At 40.0% G+C, this 25150-nt stretch overlaps 1 protein-coding gene across 2 annotated transcripts in view; it reads right to left on the bottom strand.

Annotated features, from left to right (window-relative positions):
• The window catches only part of FBXO22 (F-box protein 22), a 30252-nt gene continuing 5102 nt past the window's right edge, over positions 1-25150 (bottom strand). For both annotated transcript variants that reach the window (XM_007173429.3, XM_007173428.3), the window contains exons 3-7: positions 19787-19874; positions 18887-18982; positions 14951-15115; positions 6537-6702; positions 1-1172 (exon numbers count right to left, since the gene is read on the bottom strand). In XM_007173429.3, the coding sequence (XP_007173491.1) occupies positions 755-1172; positions 6537-6702; positions 14951-15115; positions 18887-18982; positions 19787-19841 (900 nt within the window). In that variant the 5' untranslated portion in view covers positions 19842-19874 and the 3' untranslated portion in view covers positions 1-754. The remainder of the gene's footprint in view (positions 1173-6536; positions 6703-14950; positions 15116-18886; positions 18983-19786; positions 19875-25150) is intronic.

Below are 25150 nucleotides of genomic sequence, written 5' to 3'. Positions count from 1 at the left end.
TGAGTTTCCAAGGTATGTTTTATTGGTATAAAACCAAAATAAGGTGATGTAATTGTCTCATCTGCCAATTAGTTATATAGAAGTAGGTGAAAAAAAGAATTTTCTGTTGCAATTTCTTTATTGAGGGAAAAGGAAAAATTTTTTCCTTATAAGGTAATAAAATACTGATTAGTCTTGGCAATTTCTCTGACTAAGCAACTTTAGAGTACTAAAACAAAAATAGTTATTTAACATTTATCAAATAAGTAAAAAGTCAGTAATTTGTTACAGCTTCTGAAAAAAATGGTAAAATTGTAAAGCAGAGAAAAATTTCCCAAGCCATCTGTGTATTTTTCTCCTTTATTAAGGGAGAAAAATATCTTCATGATTCTGCTGAAAGATCATCTAACATTGCAGAGGTAGTCATGGAATGTCCTAAATCTCCTTTCTGTTGATGAATCCTTTTTCAGTCTTCCTATGCAGAAGACTAAAGTCCTATCACACAGCAGCTACATAATCTGGTGCAATATAGCCATAATTGGTTCACTTGTGCCTGATGCAAAAGCTCTCAACTCCTGGTCTTGCATTACATTATGTACAAACTTGTCCTTCATCTAATATATTAAAAACTACTAAATAATCTTTAGAGTGTCAAAGCTACAAAACAGATACATATAAAGTTTTTCGTTTGTAATGTACATATCCCAAGTTTCCATTTTCTGGAAAAGACAGAGCCCGAAAGTTATACATTATGAAAGCCACTTTACAGGTGGCTTTATTTAGATGACCCAAGATGAATTAGTGCCATTATTGTTGTATAGCTGTGAAACAGATCATCATCCTTTACCTCATTACATTTCTTCAGTATAAAGTTTCCAGTGACTATGCGATCACATCCAATTTCTCCATTTCCAAAGAAGCCAAATAAAGGAACACTAGGAAAAAACTTTCTAAATGCATCAGCCTCCACATTCCCCTTGGCTCTATAATACTGAAAGCCCCTGCCAACACACGCAAACATGAAGCCAATGGTATTCTGCTCTGGAATGTTGGCTGCTTTGAGGCGCTGCATCGCAGCCTCAGCAGTCTTCTCGTCATTGACATCCTCATTGAGAAGCACTGTGGCACTCTGGATACGGTGTCCGCTAAATGATAGTCCAACCACACCGGTGGCATCAATATCCAGAGGGTTCCTAGAAAATTAAATTAGAAAAGTGGCGATATATCATGAAACACCATTCAAATTTACAGTATAAAAGAAAAATCCTCCTGATTCACTGGTTGGGAAGTGCTGCCTTAGTCTACAGTTAGTCTGAGGCTCTCGCTCCCTGATCAGAGGACTGTAATAAGGGTTAAAAATTAAACTACTGAAATTAACATATTAAAAGAATGCAGAAGGCAGATCTACGGAGAAGAAAGCAACCATCTCCTCAGTCACAGATACAAAGGGGCAAATGCATCTCCACAAAGATTTCTAAAATCCAACCTGAGTTTTAGAAGGGTACAGAGTATTCTTACCTTTCTCACTTCCCTGAAAAAGGAATCTTACAATTTTATTCATATATACTATAATATGTATTAAAGCTTTTGGTATTATTTACCTCTTTGGTATCTCTTCTCCCCTACCTCAGCTGTCAAATTCTAAAAGAGGTGTATTAAATATTCAATCATGGAGGATAATTTTATTAAGAACCCATAATTCCAGAAGTTTTAAGCTCTATGCTGTTTGGTCCATAAAGGAATAGATTATATTGCTGCATCTTATTTATTGCTTTGACCTGATAATTTAGCTTAATCTGAAGGTAAAATCATACATTTTCTTTTTGTTTCTATTTGCCTGGTACTTTTTTTTAATGAAATATTTTATGGTTACTAAAGAAAATAAAAATAAAATGCCAATAAAGTTGTAAAGCATAATATAGTGAACACCCATTGGGGGAAAACCAAGTAAGTACCTTACATTTCTAACATTTCTATCAGGTTTACCAACATCTGAGTCTACGAAATGGGCAGGATTCAGTGGGTTAACAAGAAACTAAGACTTAAAAAGCTTAAGCACTAAGCGACTTAAGGCTAACTAGTGGCAAATCCAGTTTCTGAGGGGCAGAATCCATCTTCTAAAGTCCGCTGCTGTTCCTTTAACCTTATTACATTTCCTCTTTGGTATACAACTGCAACAAGAGTCTCCTGCCTTAAAGAAGTATTCACCTTTTTTTGGAGGGAGGGGGGCTCCTATCTGGACACCATTAACATGGAGCATTGATTTACTCAATGGCTTCCCTTACTCCATGACACAGTGTAAAGACCACGTTAAAATTAATGTGTCATGTAAGAGGTAATGATTGTTGAGGGTATATTTCCCATATTAGGTATAAAGAGTAGATTATATACAGACAGCCATGCTAACAGGCTAGCACCTCAGATGTTGTATGTCTGAGTAAGTTGCATTTCAAAGATCAACTGTATGTTAAATCGCCATTGCCCTATCTGTATATAATTTCAAAGACAATTAGGAAAATTAGGCAAAAGGAGAAATAACCCACAGATAGCTAACAAGAATCAGGTATACTTATGCATGAAATCCAGTGCTTAGAGTTCAGTGCAGTTGGCTTTCCTCCCTTCTTTCTCAGGTTCCAGGGAACTCAACTTAGCTATCTGCTTTCCCTGACCCATCAGTGCTGACTACCAGGAGGGAGATTATGACTGGGATGATTTAAGCTGCTCTTGATGATACTGATCTCTAACAGTGTGTCTCCATGTCACCACTCTAGGATCCAAATATTAAACACAAATATAGAGAGAAACAAATACTAGTGCTTGCAGGAAACATCTGGAGGATGGGGGCGGGGGGGGTCTCATTTTCTTGCTTTTGGAAACAGCTGATATTTATGTCCACTTAATTAGCTCAAACTCAAAATACTACATACTTTCGTTGGAAATGGAAAAGTAGTAATGGTTCAAGATAGAAGAGCAAACATTTTTATCTTTGAAAACAAAAGCCTTAATAATAAAATGAAAGATGCATCATTTTTGAGCTTGAAAAAGCCTTTCAAAAGATCTAGTACAGTATTTCCAAAAATGTGTGCCAAGTAATATTGCTACATGTGGAATCTAAAAAAATGGTACAAATGAACTTATGTACATAACAGAAATAGAGCCACAGATGTAGAAAACAAACTTACGGTTACCAAGGGTGAAGTGGCGGGGGGTGGCGGGGGGGGAGAGGGATAAATTGGGAGATTGGAACTGACATATACACACTACTATATATAATATAGATAATAAGGACCTACTGTATAGCACAGGGAACTCTACTCAGTACTCTATAATGACCTATATGGGAAAAGAATCTAAAAAAGAGTAGATATATGTATATGTATAACTGATTCACTTTGCTCTACAGCAGAAACTAACACAACATTCTAAATCAATTATACTCCAATAAAGATGTTAAAAAAAAAGATCTAGTACAGTATTTCCAAAAATGTGTGCCAAGTAATACCAGTCGGCCTGCAAGATGCTCCATGGACAAAAGGTTTTGTGGCCAAACAGATTTAAGAAGGACCACAGGTAATAATATTCCCCCTCCCTCTAAAAGATCCAAAGTACTGAGCACAGTATTAGAGGCTCTGAGAAGTTTTACCATAAAAATGTACTGTTGGGGGCTTCCTGGTGGCGCAGTGGTTGAGAATCTGCCTGCTAATGCAGGAAACACGGGTTCGAGCCCTGGTTTGGGAGGATCCCGCATGCCGCGGAGCAACTAGGCCCGTGAGCCACAACTACTGAGCCTGCGCGTCTGGAGCCTGTGCTCCGCAACAAGAGAGGCCACAATAGTGAGAGGCCCGCGCACCGCGATGAAGAGTGGCCCCCACTTGCCACAACTGGAGAAAGCCCTAGCACAAAAAAAAAAAAAAAAAAAAAAAAAAAAAATGTACTGTTGAACCACACATTTCCTTTAGAGGAAAACAGAACCAGAGAGGAAGTGACATACATATGAACCATATGAAGTCCCCTACATATGAACAAGTTCTGTTCCGAGAGCGTGTTCTTAAGTCCAATTTGTTCGTTAAGTCCAACAAAGTTAGCCGAGGTACCCACCTAACACAATCGGCTATATAGTACTGTACTGTAATAGGTTTATAATACTTCTCACACAAATAATACATAAAAAAGAAACAAAAAATAAAACATTTTTAATCTTACAGTACAGTACCTTGAAAAGTACAGTAGTACAGTACAGCAGCTGGCATACAGGGGCTGGCATCGAGTGAACAGGCAAGAAGAGTTACTGACTGGAGGAGGGAGAGGAGGTGGGAGATGGTAGAGCTGAAGGATCGTCAGCAATAGGAGACGGAGGGCAAGCTGCAATTTCACTCACGCCTGACGTTGATGCCACAGGTTCTGGTTCCTTGCTGGATTCAATTCTATCTACCCTCTTGAAGAAATGATCCAGTGATATCTGGGTAGTAGCTCTTTCTTTCTCGTCACAGGTGACACGGTAGCACTGGATTGCATTCTGAACGGCTGCTGCAACCTTTGTGTACCGTTTTACGTTCGGGTCCTGTGCCTCAAAAAGTTAACAGCGCCTCCTCAAATAAAGAAAATCCCCTTGCCATTTCCTGTGTTGTAAATCTCTTCGGTTCCTCAGTTACTTCTTCTTCTTCCTCTTGTTTTTCTGTGTCCTTTCTCTGGGCCTCCAATTCCATCAGGTCTTCATTAGTAAGCTCCTCATGTTGCACAGCAAGGAGGAGTTCAATGAAGTCATCCTCTTGCAGATCTAGCTCCAGCTTCTCGCTGAGGGTCACTAAGTTGCTGAAGACCTCTTTGGACTCCTCGTCCACCTTCTCAAATCCACAAAAGTCACGAACAAACTGCAGGCAAAGGTTCTTCCAAACCCCATTCATGGTGACAGCCGTAACCTCAAGCCAAGCAAAGTCAACGTTTTTTATGGCCTTGTAGATGTTATAGTCCTTCCAAAATTGTCACAAGGTTGTTCCTGATTTGTCACTTGCCTTTACTGCCTGACGAAAAGTGTGATATAAATAATATTTCTTGAAAGTCATTATAACTCCCTGGTCCATAGGTTGGATGAGAGACATTGTATTCAGTGGCAGATGCACTACTCTGACGTGGGATGAAAGCCATCCGTGAATGGGGGGGTGGCCCAAAGCACTGCCAAGCAGCAAAGGAATGCTGAATGGGATGTCCTTCTCCAAGCAGTATTTCTCTACCTTCAGGATAAAGTGGTGGACAAACCAGTCCTGGAAAATGGCCTATGTAACCCAGGCTTTGGGGTTACTCTTCCACACAACAGGAAGAGAGCCCCTGGCTATGTTTTTAAGGGCTCTTGGGTTCTCTGAATGATAAACTAAGAGAGGCTTCAGCTTCGTATCGCTGGAAGCACTGCCACCAAACAACAGAGTTAGCCTATGCTTTGCTGCTTTAGAGCCTGGCATCAACTTTTCCTCCTTACTGATGTAACTTCGGTCTGGCATCCTCTTCCAGTACAGTCCTGTCTCATCCACATTAAAAACCTGCTCAGGTAAATACGTGCCTTCATCAGTAATTTCTCGAAGCATTTCAGGAAATTCCTGGGCAGCTACCATATCTGCACTCGCTACCTCACCACTTACTTTTACATCATGAAGGTTGACTCTAGTCTTAAACCAATGAAGCCAGCCATGGCTGGCATTAAAAGATGTGCCCTCTGATTCTTCACCATGTTTCTTCCTCAAGTCTTCATAAAGGCTTTTAGCTTTCTCTGGAATCAGCATTGAGCTGAGCGGGACTCAACACTGAGGCTGATCCTGCATCCGCACACTAAGAAGCTTCTCCATCTCCTCCATCACTTTTCCACGCTTCTTCAGTAACATTGTCAACATCACCAGCACAGCAGACTTCACATGTTCTTGTCCTTGTTCTTTAGAATTGTGCCAATGGTTGAACGATTCACGTTATAATAATGAGTGACGTCTACCATCTTTTCACCTCGCTCCACTCTCAGTTCTTTTCGCTTGGCGTTTCTTAGCAGTATCAGCTACATCACCGCTGCTTTTATGCTTGCTTCCGGACATCCTGGGCTTTAAATAAAGATACTGTACTACTGTACTCTATACAGTACTGTAAAGTACTCAAACGCATAACCACCTGTAGAGGATGCACGCGTGTGACAATGTATGCCAGTCACGTGAACTAACTTACATGACTGGACATGCAAACGCACAAAAGTTTTGCAACTTGAAGGTTCGTTACGTAGGGGACTTACTGTATTGCAGTTACAGAGTACAGAGCTGTTAAGGGAGCTCAGTAGACAATGTTGAAAGTCAATTTTGAGGAGAGTACAAGTCCAACTAAGTTCTTAAAGGATAACATATATAAATTTCATTCTTCAAAGTTAAGCAGAATTACGTTGTGTGAGCCCCTCAACCTATGTCTATTACAAAACGGAATGAACTATTAGCAATTCTTTAAGCATGTTTTTTAAAAACCCAAAGTAATATAAAGCTGAGAACATTTCCCATGATGCACAGAAGAAATCAGAAGCACATCAGACATACTTTTCAGAGGTCAGCGATGCCAGGTTGTCCACCTGGCCTCCAGCCAAGATGACATTCATATCACTGAAAGTGCTGACTACACGCTGCAGATAATTACTGGCTCCCACTTTACAGCAATTATAGCCAAATACAAGGACCACACGAAGCTCGGGGTTATCTAAAAGACCTGCAGAGAAATGAAGAGAAACAATTAAAGATAGCCTTAAAAAGAAATCCTTAAAAAGGAATTCTTTATTATTTTGCAAAATGAAATGTTACTGCTAATGTCCTGTATGCCTAGTTAAGTGCAATTTACTGTTTAAGCTGTCAAGTCCTTTTTTTTTTTTTTTTGGCAAACTTTAACATTACTCAAAATCTTTGCTATAATTAATTTTTCATCATTAAAAAAACTAAATGGCTATTTGAAAATAATACAATCAACACTCAACACAAATAAGGAAGCAGCTATGTAACTAAGCAGCACCCTTGGTGGACCTTGGTGCAAGCCATTCCACACGGCCACCACCTGGAATGGAAGGGAACACTGGTTTACGAAGGACAGAGTTAGATGCAGTGGGAATTTAAACATCCAGAGAAAATGGACAGAAATGGCACTAACCACCTGTAGTGGGTTGAATGTGGTCTCCCAAAAGACATATCCACACCAAATCCCTGGAAAGAAGAACGCGACCTAACTTGGAAAATAAAAAGGGTCTTTGCAGATGTAATTAAATCCTGAGATGAGATCATCTGGATTATCCATAGGCCCTAAATACTATACAAGTATCCTTATAAGAGAAATAGAGACAGACAGAAGAGGCAATGTGACCACAGAAGCAGAAACTGGAATGATGCAGCCATAAGGAATGTCGATGGCATCAGAAGGTGGAAGAGACAAGAGATTCACCCCTAGAGCATCCAGAGGGAATGCAGCCCCATCAACACCCTGATTCCAAACTTCTGGCCTTCTGTACTGTGATAGAATTAATGTTGTTTTAAGCCACTAAAGTTTGTGCTAATTTGTTACAGCAGCCTCGGGAAACTAATACACCATTAAAATACAGGCCTTATCCATATATTCCAGGAAAGGGAGTGGGAGTGAAGGTGGTTTAACCATTGGAAACTCATTTCAAAGCAGGAAAATATTCAATTCTGCAGCATATGGATGAAAAGCAGCTACCACTAGAGGGCAGCATAGTCTATCAGGAGGCAGGCAGTACTCATGCTCTCCCCTACAAGCTCCCAGGCTTTCACATGTGCCTCTTGCAACTTGTTTATACACTATCAACTTGAAATTTGCCAAAGAGGTGGCTCTGGGACACAAAAAAGAAAAAAAAATCAAACACCTGACCCACATTCGAGTTTCCACTGACTCAGCCACATGACTTCCATCTTCACAGACGTAAGGGTAAAGGTTGCCAGAAATAAGGCTCACTTAAGCAAACGGGGTGGGGTGGAAGTGAATGACCAGTTCCTAACACCAAATAATGATTTATCTAGGGAGACTGCCTCTGGTCCATTTCTAATTCTCTATACAGTACATCACTGATTTGGAGAGTAAGAAGGATATTAGTACAAACCAGTACTTTCAAGATACCATATACCCCAAACCATTACTAAAAGGTCTTTTTCTCCACACAGACCAGCCCAGCAAATTTTCAGAGAATGTTTTTTTTTTTTTAGAATGAATTTTCAGAGTCGGAAGAGGCCTGTGGGATCAACAGTTTACGCTTATTTTACAAAGAAGGGCTGCTAATCCTAGAAAAGTGACTGGCCCAGGACAGCATCTTAGCAGACTCTAGCCCCACATCTCCTGACTCTGCTTTAAGTTTTAGAAACCTAAAAACTTCTAAATCTCTCCGTTTCCTGATTTCTAAGCTCTAGGCCCTCTTTTACAATTGCCTACTAAAATTTTCATCTGAATGTTCTATAGGTACCGCCCTTATTCATCCAACGCACACCGAGTGCTTTCAACATCCTCCTCCAGTGGTCTTGTTCTACAGTGGGACCACACACACACAAATCCAGAAACTAGACTCACTTCCCCCCACCCAACTTAGAGAACAAATCTGCCTTAGCCCAGGCTGGCTGCCTGACAGAGCAGACAGGTCTGTATCATGTACCAGAAGGAAGGTACAATTCAAACTCCTTGCCACTAAAAATTGAGGCCTAAGATACACGAGCCTGAAAAGATGACTACCCGGCTCATTCTGAGGTAAATCCTGGCACTGCCTTCAGTCCTGCCTCTGTGGGGAAACAGGAGGGCCCTCTGCTCAGTACAAGTATCTGAGGACTTTCAACTTCAAGAAAGCACGCTAGCCGTATTCTCAGCTCCGATGTTTGTTGGGCAGATGACATAGTCAACCAGCCCAACTATAAAAGGTGCAAGCTCCAGTTCACTGTTCCCTGAAATCCAGCATGAGATCTAAGTCACAGCAGACTGAGTGGCTGAAGAGCACGTGGGCCATCCATTCCTTTGGCAGCTCTAAACATTCTTAGATTTTGCAGAGAGCTCAGTAACCAGACCTCATTGGTTTGGATCCTACAACTGCTTTTATTTTAAGGAGTCATAGTTGGGGTGATGCCACTGGTGTTCATAGAGTGACATGGGGTAAGAAACAGCTTGAAAAACAAGCTATTTATTATAAGGGCATATGGATCCACTAGAATTTATCTCAGTTCTCAGAAAACTGGGAAGAGTTAATGCTTCTTCTGCCCTAGCTCAGCCAAACCTGTGGCCCACATCTAGCAAATGATGATGGTCTGTATCTCATGTACTACCCTCCATCCTGGTTGCACTATATTCCTCCTACACATGTCCCTCAACTCAGAATTCCTCCACTGATAGTCTATGTATCTTTGTATGCTGCCTTAAATTCATTTTCAAATAAGGCAGAATATAAATTCATTATAGCTATGCTCAAGCTGGAAGGTTAAAAGGAAAAAAATCAAATCTAGACACCAAGACCAGCATCAGATTCAGGAAAGCCAACTATGAAGAACTATTCCAAAGATTGGCCAGGACTGCTTGAAAAGGCTTTAGGTCTGCGTGTTCAGATTTCTACTCTTTTCAGGGAAGCCTCTCTGAAGACAGCTGTTTTATGGCCTGTTTGAAAGTGACGTAATCTAAATGCATGTAGAAAACCTACGTGAAAGAAAATGTCTACTTGAAATGAGAGGCTAATACTGTGAACAATTCATAGACAGAAGCTGTGTTCTCTCTTCCTCACAACCTTAGTTTTAGCATCACTTCCTTCCCTGTATCTTTATACCCATCTTTTTTACACTAAACATGTATAAATATGAAGTCAGCACACTAGGACATGACTTTTGGAGTCAGAACTGGGTCAGAATTCAGGCTCAACCCCTTGCAGCCATCTGACTGAGCAATTTACTCGACTTCTCCAAGTGCAGCTGCCTCCTCTAAAACTGGGGCAGGAGCAAGTCTCAAGAGTGGTTGTGATGATTAAATACGATCATGTCATAAGGAAGCATCCAACCCTGCCCAGTGCCTGGCCCCCAGTAAAGGTTCAATAGAGGAGAGCTATCAAAACATGTTCTGGCTAAACTGAGGGCCCCGACCACGAGTTACACAAGTTATCAAATAATGAAATGACACTCAAGACGCTATTTCACCTTGAATCAAATGAATCTGACGTAAACATCATATTTAGAGGGAGAACAAAGAAGCCATGCATCCTATCCTCCAAACCAGCTAGGGGTCACCTGTGCTGCTCTGGCTTTCACGTAGTTGTCATGCTTTTTTGAGACGCACCTTATCCAAAAATCTCTCTGATGTCGTTCAACGAGAAGCCGTGTCACTTTACGTACATGGTAGGGGATTAAACAAAAGAGAAGCTCAGGGGCTGTATCCTGCCAGCACCGTAACCTGGGAGCTGGCCCCCACCAGGCCCCTTACAGACCTCTGCTAGCTCTCTGCTCTCTCCCAGCTCTTTGTTCCTGGAGCTGAGTGAAATCCACCACAAAGGGCAGGAAAGCCTAACAGAACACTGGCACCACCCTCCTTCTAAGTCACCTTCCTGCTTTAGAAGCTGCCCAGCTTTTTCAAGGGCTAGGCAGCTTCTAAAGCAGGACAAGTTCCGTCACAACTTTTAGCACCATTTTTCTCTGCTTTGCACCTGATCACTGACTATGGCCCCCTCAAGATTCCCTACGAAATCTCCAGGTAATTTAAAAACTTAATCCCTCAAATTTTTTTTGGACTCTGACTTAAAAAATAATTAAAATTTAGTTTTTACCCCTCTCAGTTGCTGGCAGAGTAGTCATCAGAAGACCAAAAAGAAGTAAGCAGAAAGGACCTGAACATCCCACAAGATCCTGAGATCAACAATGTGACAAGAAACACAGCACTTGTGCCAGGCATTCCTAGCGCTTTATAGAAATTAACTTACTTAATGCCCATAACAACCTGTTACGTACTGTTTAGCTCCTATAAAAGTCTATGAGGATTCAACGTCTTCAAAATTCACATTAAAACATGCAAACTGTATCCCCTATTACAGGACCTAATTCAGACCAAAGAAGTAGTAATAAATACACACTCTAGAAGTGGCTGCCCAAAAGGAACTGGTACCCACTGGGCTCTGGGAAACAGACACGTCCATTCCTCTCCTTCCAAGGGCAAGTCTTGAGCATTCTTCACGACTTCCTCTGGTGACCGAAAATGTAAAATTCAGTGGAAGATCTTTTCTAATGTCAATCTCTACAAATAAAACTGAAGCCTAGAAAAAAACACTGTGCCCCAAGGGGCACTGTTACAGATTTGAGCTTTACTTAGGAGAGTGTCAGAGGATGTATTATATTTGTAAAAGAGAAAGGCAGAGAATCACAGGTGTGGGACACCTGATATACTGATGTGCTAGGTACCCACCCTCCAGCATTCTCCAAGGAGGAAAAAAGCCCTGGCTCTTAAGCTCAAGCTCATCTTACAAGCAATCAGCAGTCCTGAGGCTGCCGTCTCCAGCTGTCCTGTCTGTAGACGGAACGTGGGTCAGCACACACTGCTTTGATGCTGGAGCCACTTAACTGGGTAACTCGAAGCCTTTAAGGAACAAGCGTAGACCACCTCAGGGCGGGAGGCGCCTCCCCTCCAGTACAGACTGTTATGCTCTGCTGGGCACAGGGTTCCACCAGTGCCCATGGGAGGCAGCTCTGCTCTATCTGCTTTATTTTTATGCTGGTTTCCATGTGAGATTTTACTTAGAAATGAGCTGTTTAAAAGAAAAGTTAGGAAACTACTGAAGAACCTCCTTACTGAGGAGTCTCAATAAAGCCTTCAGCGTAAGCCTAAGGGAGGGAGGTGATGGCATCACGTCAGTGTCAACCCCGGACAAGCAACATCAGCCGCCGAGCCTCCTCCAATTACTGCGCTAGTTCCTTTTTCTTCAATCACCATTAATTACCTGATATTCCTAAATCCAAACACCCATCTGGTTGTGCCACTCCTTAGTTTAGAATCCCGGCTTCCGCTGCCCTTGGGCATGTCAAGATCCTCAGTGCCGAGCCGGCCCCACCTTGCATCCCAGCTCCACCTCACACCACATCCCTCCTCACACCCACCACTCTCCAGATACGCTGGAACTCCTTACATTTCATATGAGCCGGTGAATCCACAGCACCTAAATCCTGAATGTGACTTGCCAGGCCCTTTCTATTTCCTGTCCTTTCATCTATTTTTGTCAGTAAGCTGGAAAGAAGGTACAATACTCCTACGATACTCTTCCTGACTCCACATCTGAGGGACCTCTCCCCACTCTAGTTCACTTCTACTCAGCGCTCTGCCCAAATGTCACTTTCCCAACACCCCAGAGTGGATTAAGTCCATGATTATGCTTCCTAGCACCCCTTCTACTTGGTAACACTTGCACATCTGTGGTACTGTATTCAAAGTTGGCCTGGCCTGCTAGACTGGAAGCTCCAAGAGGCAGGACAGTGTGTCTCCAACAAGCATCTCCAGAGCCCCGCACGTACAGGGACTGGCATATGACATGCACGTGAACAATTTTTGAATGAATGGACATTGGTTTTTATGGAACTTAGGGAACAGAGGTATTTTTGCCTCCACTCCTTAAGAATTAAGTGCTAGCCCACATAAACACACACACACACACACATATGTATATATATTTTTCATTCCAGAGACTATTTTTAACACAGGATACCATACAGACTTTAAAACAACCTATGCCTTGTTTAAAAAATGCACCATTTTGGTAAGTTCTTCAAAAAGAATATAACAGAAAGTGTGCACGTGTATGTATATATATAAATTTATATGTACCGTGACGGTGGGTCCGATTACAACACCCCCTATACACAGGGTCTGGAAAAACTATAATATCACACACGAGGTCCCTGCACACAGAGGCACTGCCTATTTCACAGGAGGCCGAGCTGCTTTGTTTGCTCACACACCACCTTCTAGTCAGAGCGGCCAAATCTACAATGCAGGGGAAGACAGACCACAGCCCAGGGGCCAAATCCGGCGACCCTGCTTTTGTATACAGTTTTATTGGAACAAAGCTGATTTTTTACATACTGTCTATAGCTGCTTCTGCACTACAACGGCAGAGTTGAATAGATGCAACTGAGGCTGTATCATTGGCAAAACCTGTAATATTCACTATCTGGCCTTTACAGAGAAAGTGTGCTGAGTCTGAGGGACACTACCAGGAACGGGGTGCCTTCCACTGTCACAGAACATAGGTAAGAGCTGCTCCGGGTGTCTGGTTCAGGAGTGCAGGCTGGGACGCTGTGGAGAAGGCACGTCCCACAGCCTCCAACCACTCACTCCTTCCCACCTTAGAGGCCTCCATCTTCTTGTCCACATAAAAGACAATGGTCCAATTTTTAGAAGTGAAGAAAATAGATGGGAAAGAATAGAGATTATCATTTCAATCTAGGCAAAGCCTCAATTTCTAGAAGGCCATGAACAGGATGAAAATGATGCCTTGGAATAAGCCAAAATTGTTGACAGCAAACAGCTTAGGGAAAGGACACCAATAAAAACGCTTCACACAGCAGAAAAACGTGGGGCTCTTTTTCATTTCAGTTTTCTGATTCCTATACTTATTTAGCACTGTAATGCAAACAAGGTCTAAAACAAATCTAATAACTATTTTATCATAAAATAGATGGTTCCTTCCACTCAAGATTTTGGGTCTTTCTTGTAAATGGACAAAACTAGGCTTCTAGCTTCAAGCAGTGCTACCATGAGGACCTCAATCATGGATTCCCCAGGTTGCTATAGGGCAGAGGGGAGCATGCCCAGGAGGCACCACACTTACTTCTGGACCCAAAAAGACAGTACAGAGGAGGCTTGGCGATATGACCTTCAGCAAAGGCACTGAGTCAAAGGCCAAACAAGCTTCTCTAACAAGTTAACCCCAATCAGTTCATCTGCAGAGGTAGATGCAAGGCCTTAACACTGCTTTGCTTGAATAATTAGTTTGTTGCTTACTATATTAAGCTTTCTTATCAGAGCTTAGAAACTGAGCTAACCCTTTACCTCTTCAAAATCACCTCATGCATGACCTGTCTACTCCAGCCAAGCTTCCTGCCTGACATATCCTACTAAACCGCTGTTTGATAGACTCTGCCTTAACTTACACTATTTCTAAAACTTATCAAGTTCATTACACTTATTCCCATCTTTCTAATTAGTCAATATTGAACTAACCTGTATCTTCTAATTTTTGAAAAAACAAATGCTTATTGCTAGCATAAAAGAGAAATAAAACCTTAAACTTTTCAGCTTCAAAAAACAAAATAGGGCAAAATGATAAGAAAATGTTCAAGGGCTTCCCTGGTGGCACGGTGGTTGGGAATCCGCCTGCCAATGCAGGGGACACGGGTTCGAGCCCTGGTCTGGGAAGATTCCACATGCTACGAAGCAACTAGGCCCGTGAGCCACAACTGCTGAGCCTGCGCTCTGGAGTCCGCGAGCCACAACTACTGAAACCTGCACGCCTGGAGCCGGTGCTCCGCAACGAGAGAGGCCACCGCAATGAGAAGCCTGCGCACCGCAATGAAGAGTAGCCCCTGCTCGCCACAACTAGAGAAAGCTCACACGCAACAACAAAGACCCAACGCGGGCAAAAATTATTTAAAAAAAAAAAAAGAAAATGTTCAAAGAGGAAGAAATCCTTCAAAATTCAGAATTAAATACAAGTAAGTTTATTATCAACAGAGTATTTATGGAAAATTCATCTCTGGTTCTCTCAGGCTTTAATGTAAGTAAAATAATTTAAAAAGTAAATCCATTCTACCAAAAAAAATATTGCACTAGCCTCTGTTAATCACTAATTTGAATTATCCACATGTGCAGTAACGTGTACTTAACTCAGACTCTGTCAAAGTAACAAACAAAATCAATCAACAATATGGGCAATTAATGGTAAATAATAACAACTTACCTACTTCAGTGAGTTGATGCCTTTCTAGTGTTAATTTCTTTGGATCCTTAATAAAATGAAAGGGTTTTATTTTTATTCCTTCAATTTGAGGAAATAATAGAGCAAAACCAGATTCTCCAATTTCTATTTCCTGAGGTCGATTGCTACTTGATCCCATTGGCGTCACTAGGAAAAAAGTTAAACAGTTTTGTGAACAGATTCAATAAAAACAGAAGTTTCATCTGGTGTAAATTACCCAGCCACACCTAGGTAACTTCAGTTTAGGTCACTAACATAATCAATAAGGTAACAGGCCACTACCTGAGTAAGAGTTTCTCAGCTTTGAAATTTTTAGAGGTATAAGGTCATGATGCCTCCAATTTACTTTCAAATTGTTCAGAAAGAAATGTTTTCATAAAGAAAGACAGAAAAAGCAAATGTTGCAAAATTTTTTACAAAAGTGAATCTAGATGAAGGATATATGGGTGTTTATTGTACTATTCTATTATTCTTTCACCTTTTCTATAGGTTTGAAGCTTTTCTAAATAAAAAGTTGGGGGGAGGGTAGTAACTACATCTTCACAGCTATTCTACTTGTAAAATTTATCATAGAACATTTGACAATTATATACACTATGTATATTGTGTGTGTGTAGAATTGAAATACACACGCACATATATATATAAAACTGTATTTGGAGATAAGGCCTTTAAATAAAGAGGCAATTAAGGTTAAACGAGGTCACAAGGGTCAGGCCCTAATCCAGTAAGATTGGTGTCCTTTCAAGAAGAAGAAGAAACATCAGAGATGAAGGCATACAGAGAAAAGAGAAAAAGCTATGTGAGGACCCAGTGAGAAGGCAGGTGGCTGTATGTAAGCCAAAGAATGAAGCCTCAGGAGAAAGGAAAAATGCCAACACCTTGGACTTCCAGACTCCAGAAATGTGAGAAAATAAATTTCTGTTCTTTAAGCCATCCAGTCTATAGTATTTTCTTATGGCAGCCCTGGCAGACCGATACAAATACTGCAGATTACAAGTTCACTGAAAACTGTATTTTATATAAATATATATATATATATTTTATGCATACACATACATATACACACATATTATACGTATATCTACACTACAAATCTATCTGTAGCTATACTCTGTACTACATACCGAAAGTCTGGAAGGTTATGCATCATAACATTAACAGAGTGGTTAACTCTACTTAAAGCTTAAAGTAGCTTAATTTTTTTCTTTTCTAATTTTTCTTTACTTTTTTTTTAAAACAGTAAATGGCTATTACTAGTATAAAAAAGAAACTCTTTAAAAAAAGTGTTAATAAGCCTTTTAGAAACCAAAGATAGAGCAAAATGGAAAAAAAAATTTTCAAAGAGAAAATTTCAGAATCTAATCAAACCCCACATAACATATTCTGAATTTAAAAACAAGAAAATAAAATTTAAGAGTTTATTATGAGGCCCTCTTCTACAAAAAATATCAAAACATAAAAGCAACTTTTTTGTCTATAGCAGGCCTCAAGACAATCTGAATTAAAAGCCAATAGGCTTTTTTATAGAAATTGCCAGGATGCTTCTAAAATATATGTGGAAATGCAAAGGACCTAGATAGCCAGAGCAATTTTTAAAAAGAAGGACATCAAGATCTATGGAAATCAATCTTTAAAAAGAAATCAAGACCTACAGTAATATGGCTCTGGCTTAAGGATACACAAATAAATCAATGGAACAGAATTAAATCCAGAAACAGACCCACAAACATACAGCCAATTATTTTTGACAAAGGTGCTGAGACAATTTAATGAGGAAGAGAAGTCTTCAACAAATGTTGCTGGAATACCTAGATAAACATGAAAAAAAATTAACCCTGAACCTACCTTATACCATACACAAAAATTAATTCAAGTTAGGTCACAGAATACTACTCTAGAATTTTTTTTAATGAATTACTCATATGCAAAATAACATGAGTCTCAAAAATATCATGTTGTTAAAAATATTTATGTTGAGTGAAAGAGCCAGGATAAAGAGAGTATATAACATGATTCCATTTATATTACATTCAACAACAGGCCAAACTAATCTATGGTCACTGAAATTGGAACTGGGGTTTCCTATGGCAAGTAGGGAATGGCAGGAAGAGGGCATGAGGGAACTTCCTGGGGTGATGGAAACATACTAAATATTGACTACCATGTCAGTTTCACCAGGATATGAATTTGTCAAAACTCATTAAACTGTACACTTAGGATTGTGCATTTCACTGTAAGTAAAGTTTACCTCAATTAAGAAAGAAAATGATCTCTGTATATATAAAAATGAACAAATTCTCAAACTTGAAATTTTCCCAACCTAAAGAAGGAAGATGGGTTAGTAGCCAATGGCTATTTTAGAAATAATCACTAACTGTGGCCTAAGAAAAAGGAATCCAATCAACTGTCTTGGTGGAAGTTATTCTGTGACATATGTGGAACAAAGAAAGTGCTCAGCTGTGGGAACAAGAATCAATAAGAAGGGTAAGGAGTAGGTCCAAGAAAACACAAGAGGACAGGTCCCGACGAAAGGGAGTTGGAATGATACTCACTCCCGACATGAAGATCGTAAGAGAACTTAGGAAGAAAGATGCCCAACTGCTCTGAAACTTGGCAAACATGAGAGGAAGGCTTCAGGTAGACTGGCCACCCCTCACTATGGGGTCATGGAGGCAAGAGTGTTGCCCAGGTTGGCCCGCCCTCTCCTGTCCCTAACCCCCAGCTGAAATTTTAAAGAGGAGAACCTTAGTCATGCTTTGAGGACGCCACAGCGTGTAGGGTGGGGAGGCCTAACCAAATGATGTAAGAAATGAAAGCTATGTTTCTATAGAAGCATTTGTTAATAACTATTAATGGTTAAAAACTAGATCACTCATTTAAGGAAAATTCGAAAGTTAAAAGAAAATCAGTCACTGCCGACATTTTTTTTAATCCAATGAGAAACGAAATTTGTGGTGATGGGGCAGATATAATAGTATAGGGGTGGGAGCCGATAGCAGGAGGGATGAAACAGTCCCCCATCAACCATACATTTACCCTTATTCATCTGTAAACACTTGAAATCCTTTGTAGTTCATTGTACAAGACTCCTAAATTCCAATCAAAAGTCTCTCAGTGAAGATTAAAAATGCCATTTATGGAGTACAAGAAATAATAATAGCTAACATTTAGTCACCGCTTATTGCATATCTCTATTCTAAATGCTGTACATGTGCTAACTCATTTAATCCTCAAACCCTCTGAAGAAGGTACTATCAATCACCCCCATGTGATAGATGGGGAAACTGAAGCCCCATGAGGTCAGCTAACTCGCCCAAAGTCATACCGATACTAAAGTGGTACAGCTGGGATCCCAATCTAGGGATCTGAACCACTGCACCATGACAGCTTTAACAGGATCTCGCTCCCCCCATTAGCTACAGAACAGAAGTCAAAATAATTAAAACCAGCAAAAATTCACCAGCAGCAAACTTGGAAAAGGAAAGTTCCTGCTATAAACTTCAAACAGTGGCAGCCAAGCAGAGAAAGAGAAGTTTCCTAGTAAGGCGTACTGCAGCTCCTGATCCCAGCCCTACCTCACCCCTATCCACCAGAAACAGTTCTGGCTGAACTGACAAAAGTAAGAATGCTTGCTAATACTTTCCAGTTTGTAGAAAGGAAGAATGAGGTCTTTGCCCTCTCATGAATGGCTCCTGGAAAGATATGAATTAGATTTGGTTTACATGGACAGCCCTGAGACTTGAAATATTAACCACAATAACCTAAGGGAAATATAATACGATGGTATATATGACCAACTTCATTGTACTTTGGATGGCCAAAAATATAAACATGCTGTTAAGCTATAAATAACCCACCAATCTATAGGACCCCACATTAACGCAAAGCAAGGAAATCAAGTTGGTATTCTCTCACCTACAATCCCTGGGGTCACAATCCCAAGGACTTGGCATTGTTTTGGGAATAGCGTCTCAAGGGCAAATGCTGCTTCCATAGTAGTTCTTTTCCTGGCTGTAATAACACAGGAAAATTATTCAATGTCATCCATTTAAGGTCAAATTTGATGAGGAAGGGGGTAAAAAAGCAAGTATTAAATTATTTTACACCAGAACACTTTACAAGGAAATCTAAAAGCTTCGATTAAAAACAAAATTTTCTGTTTTGAGCCCTTGTTTTATATGTTAAATTCTAAATCTGACCTTAAACATTGCCAGTTTGCCTTTTTCTACTTGTTCACATATGCTTTTGCCTCAATGACATCAGCAGTAGCAGCTGATTTTCAGATTTACTATTATATCTTTCTGTTCAGCTGATATTAAAGCATAATGACTTTTCTACCACACAGTCACCTGGTTTCAAATCAGACAATGATAATCCACTATCCAAGTCTAACTCTGGGCCTCAGTGTGCCCAACATGGGATACAGTCTGCTTCTTTGTTTAGCAAGCCAAGAAGAATGCACAGTATCTACAGATAACCTTGGTAAATGGTCATCCAATACAATAAAAGGCTTGAATAGCCAAAGACATCCTGTTTCAATAGTAAAAAGAAGTGCCTGGAGGATTAAGTATTTCAAAAAGAGAAAAACACCTTACTAAAGAATTTGTTTCAATTGTACCACAAGGTTTAGAAATCAATCTTCAAAGCAAAAGGGCTTCTCAAAGTTCAAAGACAGCATATTCATGCATTCTGCAGGGAGTAGGCCCATAGCCTCAGAAAGTCAGTAACTCTCAGAATGAGAACAGTATTTATCTCCAAAAAGAGGTACATAGGGAACAAAAAAAAAAATCCAAAACTTTTTCCTTTGATATTCACCTCTCTTATGGCCACGACACTCCTCCAGACTAATGAAAGTTTCTGAATCAGCCATGTAAAGAACTGTCCGTGGTAAGATATGGACATTCTGCAAAGGAAAAAAAAAAAAAAAATCAGAATTTGATCACACAAATCTATGAATGCTTTTGTGGTCACTTAAAGTTTTGCCCTGGTCCAAACTACTATTGCCCTACCCTCCCTTCAGGTCAGTATTGGCATTCTGAGTCTATCCATTTCTCACTCATTTTTTACTCATGAGCTTTCATTTTCAGTTCATTCATTTGTTGAGCATCTATTATTTCTTCAAGTCAAACTCATTCCAGCCTGACTCAAGACGTTCATTTTCACAATAATTTAAGCTCTTAAACAATAAGTACCAGCAGAAGATTCCACTTGCTTTGTGTGAACAGGCATCACAGCAACAGAAACATCTCAGCAACAGAGGGAAGGTATACAGACCGTATCATTCCTCTTTTCATTGCCTACCGAATTAAATAATCCAGGCCTTCACTTCCAGCTTGCCAACTAGTTTCCTACAGGAATCTATTGTTCACTGTTATCCAGACAAGCCCACTTCTGTATATATTCTGCAGCTCTCTCCTTTTTGTACTTGATTTAAGACTGTTTCCCTTAAGAAACAGCATTAAGTGCCAGATCCTTTATAAAACCTTTTCCTAGACTTCCTTAGGACCTCTGACCTCATATGCGACATCCCTGACATCCCAGTCATTCTTGTTTGTGTCTTGTCTCCACTTACAAGGGAGGGCTGTAAGCCCTTACAACCTGGGCTTATTTGTTTTCCACCAAAGTTCATAACAGACAAGTGGCAAAGTGGCTCAACTAAATGAAAAGGTGAACATATTTTTCCTCCTAAGCTGGTTATTTTCAAAGATTTTTACTATCAAAATGGAATGAAGAAGTGAGCATATAGCAAAGCCTCAACACTGACTAAATGAAAAAGAAATGTTGATTTTGGAAAGTTAAGATGTTTCAGAATAGATTCCATATAGACAAACTCATAAAACATACTGAGATAAGAATGATGACCCTGAGGTTGCTTAAGGGCTGGATAAGACCTATGGATATAGTTTCCTTTGTCCACAAGGCATTTTCAAAGAATATAATTTGGGGAGGAGTGGCTAAGCTAACAGAGTGGTAAGACCTTGACTCACATCCTACCACAGGCACTCTAAAGTTACAACTATTTACAGAGGAACTGTTGATGAGAACAACTTCAAGACTAGCAGAAAAAAATTTCCACAACTAAAGACATAAAGAAGGAACCACCATGAGAAGGGCAGAAGGGGGAAACTGGAGATACAGTATAGTCAAGACCCACACCCCTGAATAGGTGACCTACAAATGGGAGGATAATCACAGTTGCAGAGGTTCTCCACAAGGAGTGAGGGATCCGAGCCCCACATTGGACTCCCCAGCCCAGGGGTCCTGCACCAGGAAGATGAGGCCCCAGAACATCTGGCTATGAAGGCCAGCGGGGCTTGTGTACAGAAGAGCCGGAGGGCTGGAGGAAACAGAAACTCTATTCATAGAGGGTGCATGCAAAATCTCATATGCCCTGAGTCCCAGCTAAGAGGCAGTAATTTGAAAGGAGCCTGGGTCAGACATACTTCCTGATCTTGGAGAGACTCCTGGAGAGGCAGGAGGCAACTGGGACTCTCCCTAGGGACAGAGACACTAGCAGCAGCCATTTACAGGAACTTGTTCTAGCAGGAAGACACTGATGCTGCCTAGCACCATTTTGGAGTCCTCCCTCTAGTCTACTAGTGCCAAGGGCTTACCTACCCACCAGCTCCAGCCCCTTCTCCAGGCCACACAGCCAACTTCACCAGGACCCAGCCCACCCACCAGCAGCTGGCAGCCAATAAGGCTGGGGGGCCAGCCTTGCCTACCAGCACACCCACAGTAATCAGCCCTGCCACAACAGAAGGGCCCTTGCAGCCCACATAAGGGGCATCCCTAGAGGATATAGCTCTGGTGACCAGAGGGAACTGTGCTCCTGAGCCCCATAGGACATCTCCTACTTCTCCAACATCAGGAAGCATAAATGACCTGCCTAATACAAAGAAATAAAAACAGAAAAATCAGGCAAAATGAGGTGACAGAGAAATATGTCCCAAACAAAGGAACAAGACAAAATCCCAGAGGAAAAAGTAAGTGAAGAGAAATAAGCAATCTACCTGATAAAGAGTTCAAGATGATGATCACAAAGATGCTCAATGAAATCAGGAAAAGAATGGACAAACACAGTGAGAAGTTTAACAGTAAGTGATAAAGAAGAATCAAACAGATCTGAAAAACACAATAGCTGAAATAAAAACCACACTAGAAGGAATCAACAGTAGCTTAGATGATACAAAGGAATGGATGAGTGTACTAAAAGATATAGTACAAACTACTCAAGCTGAACAGAACAAAAAAATTTTTTTAAATGACAATAGTTTAAGAAACCTCTGGGACAACATCAAGAGTACTAACATTCACAATATAGGGGTCCCAGAAGTTGAGGAGAGAGAAAGAGGCAGAGAACTTATTTGAAGAATAGTAGCTAAAAACTTCCCTAATCTGGGAAAGGAAACAGACATCCAGGTCCAGGAAGCACAGTCCCAAACAAGATGAACTCAAAGAGGTCCACAGCAAGGCACATTGTAATTAAAAGGGCAAAAATTAAAGATTAAGAGAGAATCTTAAAAGGAGCAAGGGAAAAGCAACTAGTTAGGTACAAGGGAATTCCAATAACACTGTCAGCAAATTTTTCAGTAGACACTTTGCAGGCCAGAAGGGAACAGCATGATATATTCAATGTGATGAAAGGGAAAAACCCACAACCAAGAACAGTCTATCCGGCAAGGCTATTATTCAGATTTGAAGGAGCGATATAGAGTTTTACAGACAAGCAAAACCTAAGAGTTCAGCACCTGTAAACAGCCTTTATAAGAAATGTTTAAGGGACTTCTCTAAACAGAAAAGAAAAACACCACACTAGGAAATATAAAAATCTAGTAGGAAGGTTAGAAGACAAAAGTAATAAAATCATCTATATCCACAAAAAGTAGTTAAGGGACACAAACAAACAAACAAAAAAGGAAAATATAATGTAAAAAACAATAAAAGGTGTGGGTGGATGCAGGTTTGTTAGAATGTGTTTGAACTTAAGAATCATCAACTTAAAATAATCACAAATATATACATGGGCTGTTATATACGAACCTCAAGGTAATTACAAACCAAAAATCTGTAATAGATAAACACACACACACACACACACACACACACACACACACACACACACAAGATAAAGGAATCCAAACCTAACACTAAGGATAGTCATCAAATCACAAGGGAGGCGAGCAAAAGAAGGAAAAAAGAACTACAAAAGCAACCTGGAAACAATGAACAAAACAGCAATAAGTACATACTTATCAATTATTACTTTAAATGTAAACGGACTAAATGCTCCAATCAAAAGACACAGACTGGCTGAATGGGTGGAAAAATAAGACCCATATACATAGTGCCTAGAAGAAACTCACTTCAGATCTAAAGACACACACACTGAAAGTAAGGGGATGGAAAAAGGTATTCCATGGAAATGGAAAGGAAAAGCAAGCTGCGTAGCATTACTTTGATAAATGGATTGATCCAACAAGATATAACAATTGTAAATATATATGCACCCAAAAAGGGAGCACCTAAATACATAAACCAAATAGAAACAAAGGGAGAAAGTCCCAGTAACACAGTAATAGTAGGGGACTTTAACACCCCACTTACATCAATGGACAGATCATTCAGAGAGAAGATCAACAAGGAAACACTGGCCTTAAACAATACATTAAGATAGACGGACTTAATAGATATAACATATAGAACATTCCATCCAAAAGCAGCAGAATACACATTATTTTCAAGTGCACATCAAACACTCTCTAGGGTAGATAATATGCTAGGCCACAGAACAAGTCTCGATAAATTTAGAAGACTGAAATCACATCCAGCATCTTTTCTGACCACAACACTATGAGACTAGAAATTAACCACAAGAAAAAAAAAATGGCAAAAAAACACTGGTAGGCCAAACAATATGTGACTAAGTAACCAATGGGTAACTGAAGAAATCAAATACCTGGTGACAAGAAAAAAATACCTAGTGACAAATGAATATGGAAACACGATCCAAAATCTGTGGGACGCAGCAAAAGCAGTTCTAAGAGGTAAGTTTATAGCAATGCAAGCCTACCTCAGAATACAAGAAAAATCTCAGTTACAAAACCTAACCTTATACCTAAAGGAACTAGAAAAAGAAGAACACACAAACCCAGTTAGAAGAAATCATAAAGCTCAGAGCAGAAATAAATGAAACAGAGACAGTAAAACAACAGGAAAGAGCAAAGAAACTAAGAGCTGGTTCTGTGAAAAGATAAACAAAATTTAGAGAAACCTTTAGCCAGACTCATCAAGAAAAAGAGAGCTGAAATTAATAAAATAAAATGATCAAGGAGATGTTGCAACTGACACCACAAAAATACAAAAGATCTGAAGAGATTACTATCAACAATTACATGCCAATGAAATGGACAACCTAGAAGAACAGGATAAATTTCTAGCAACATATAATCTCCTAAGACTGAATCAGAAAGAAACAGAAAATATGAACAGACCAATTAGCAACACTGAAACTGAATCAGTAGTTTAAAAACTCCCGAACAAAAGTTCAGGACCATGGAACTTCACGGGTGAATTTTACTGAACATTTAGAGTTAACACCTATCCTTCTCAAATTATTCCAAAAAAAAGAAGAGGAAGAAATGCTTCCAAACTCATTCTTATGAGGCATCACCCTGTACCAAAACCAGATAAAGACACCACAAAAAAGGAAAATTACAAGCCAATACCCCTGATGAACATAGATGCAAAACTCCTCAACAAAGTATAAGCATACCAAATTCAGTAATACATTAAAAGAATCATACACCATGATCAAGTGGAATTTATCCCAGGGATGCAAGGATGGTTCAATATCTGCAAGTCAATCCATGTAATACACCACATGAACAAACTTAAGAATAAAAATATGATCATCTCAATAAATGCAGAAAAAGTTGTTGACAAAATTCAATATCCATTTATGATAATAACTCCAGAAAGTGGATATAGAGGGAACATACCTCTACATAATAAAGGCCATATATGACAAACTCACAGCTAACATCATACTAAATAGACACCATACTAAGTAGTGAAAAGCTGAAAGAAAACACTTCTTCTAAGATTAGGAACAAGACAAGGATGCCCACTCTCGCCACTTTCATTCAACATAGTATTGCAAGTTCTAGCCATGGCAAT

The sequence above is a fragment of the Balaenoptera acutorostrata genome, chromosome 3 (assembly GCF_949987535.1).
Source record: "Balaenoptera acutorostrata chromosome 3, mBalAcu1.1, whole genome shotgun sequence".
NCBI lineage: Eukaryota > Metazoa > Chordata > Mammalia > Artiodactyla > Balaenopteridae > Balaenoptera > Balaenoptera acutorostrata.
The sequence above is the reverse complement of the archived record's forward strand: the minus strand, read 5'-3'. Positions and strand labels throughout refer to the sequence as shown.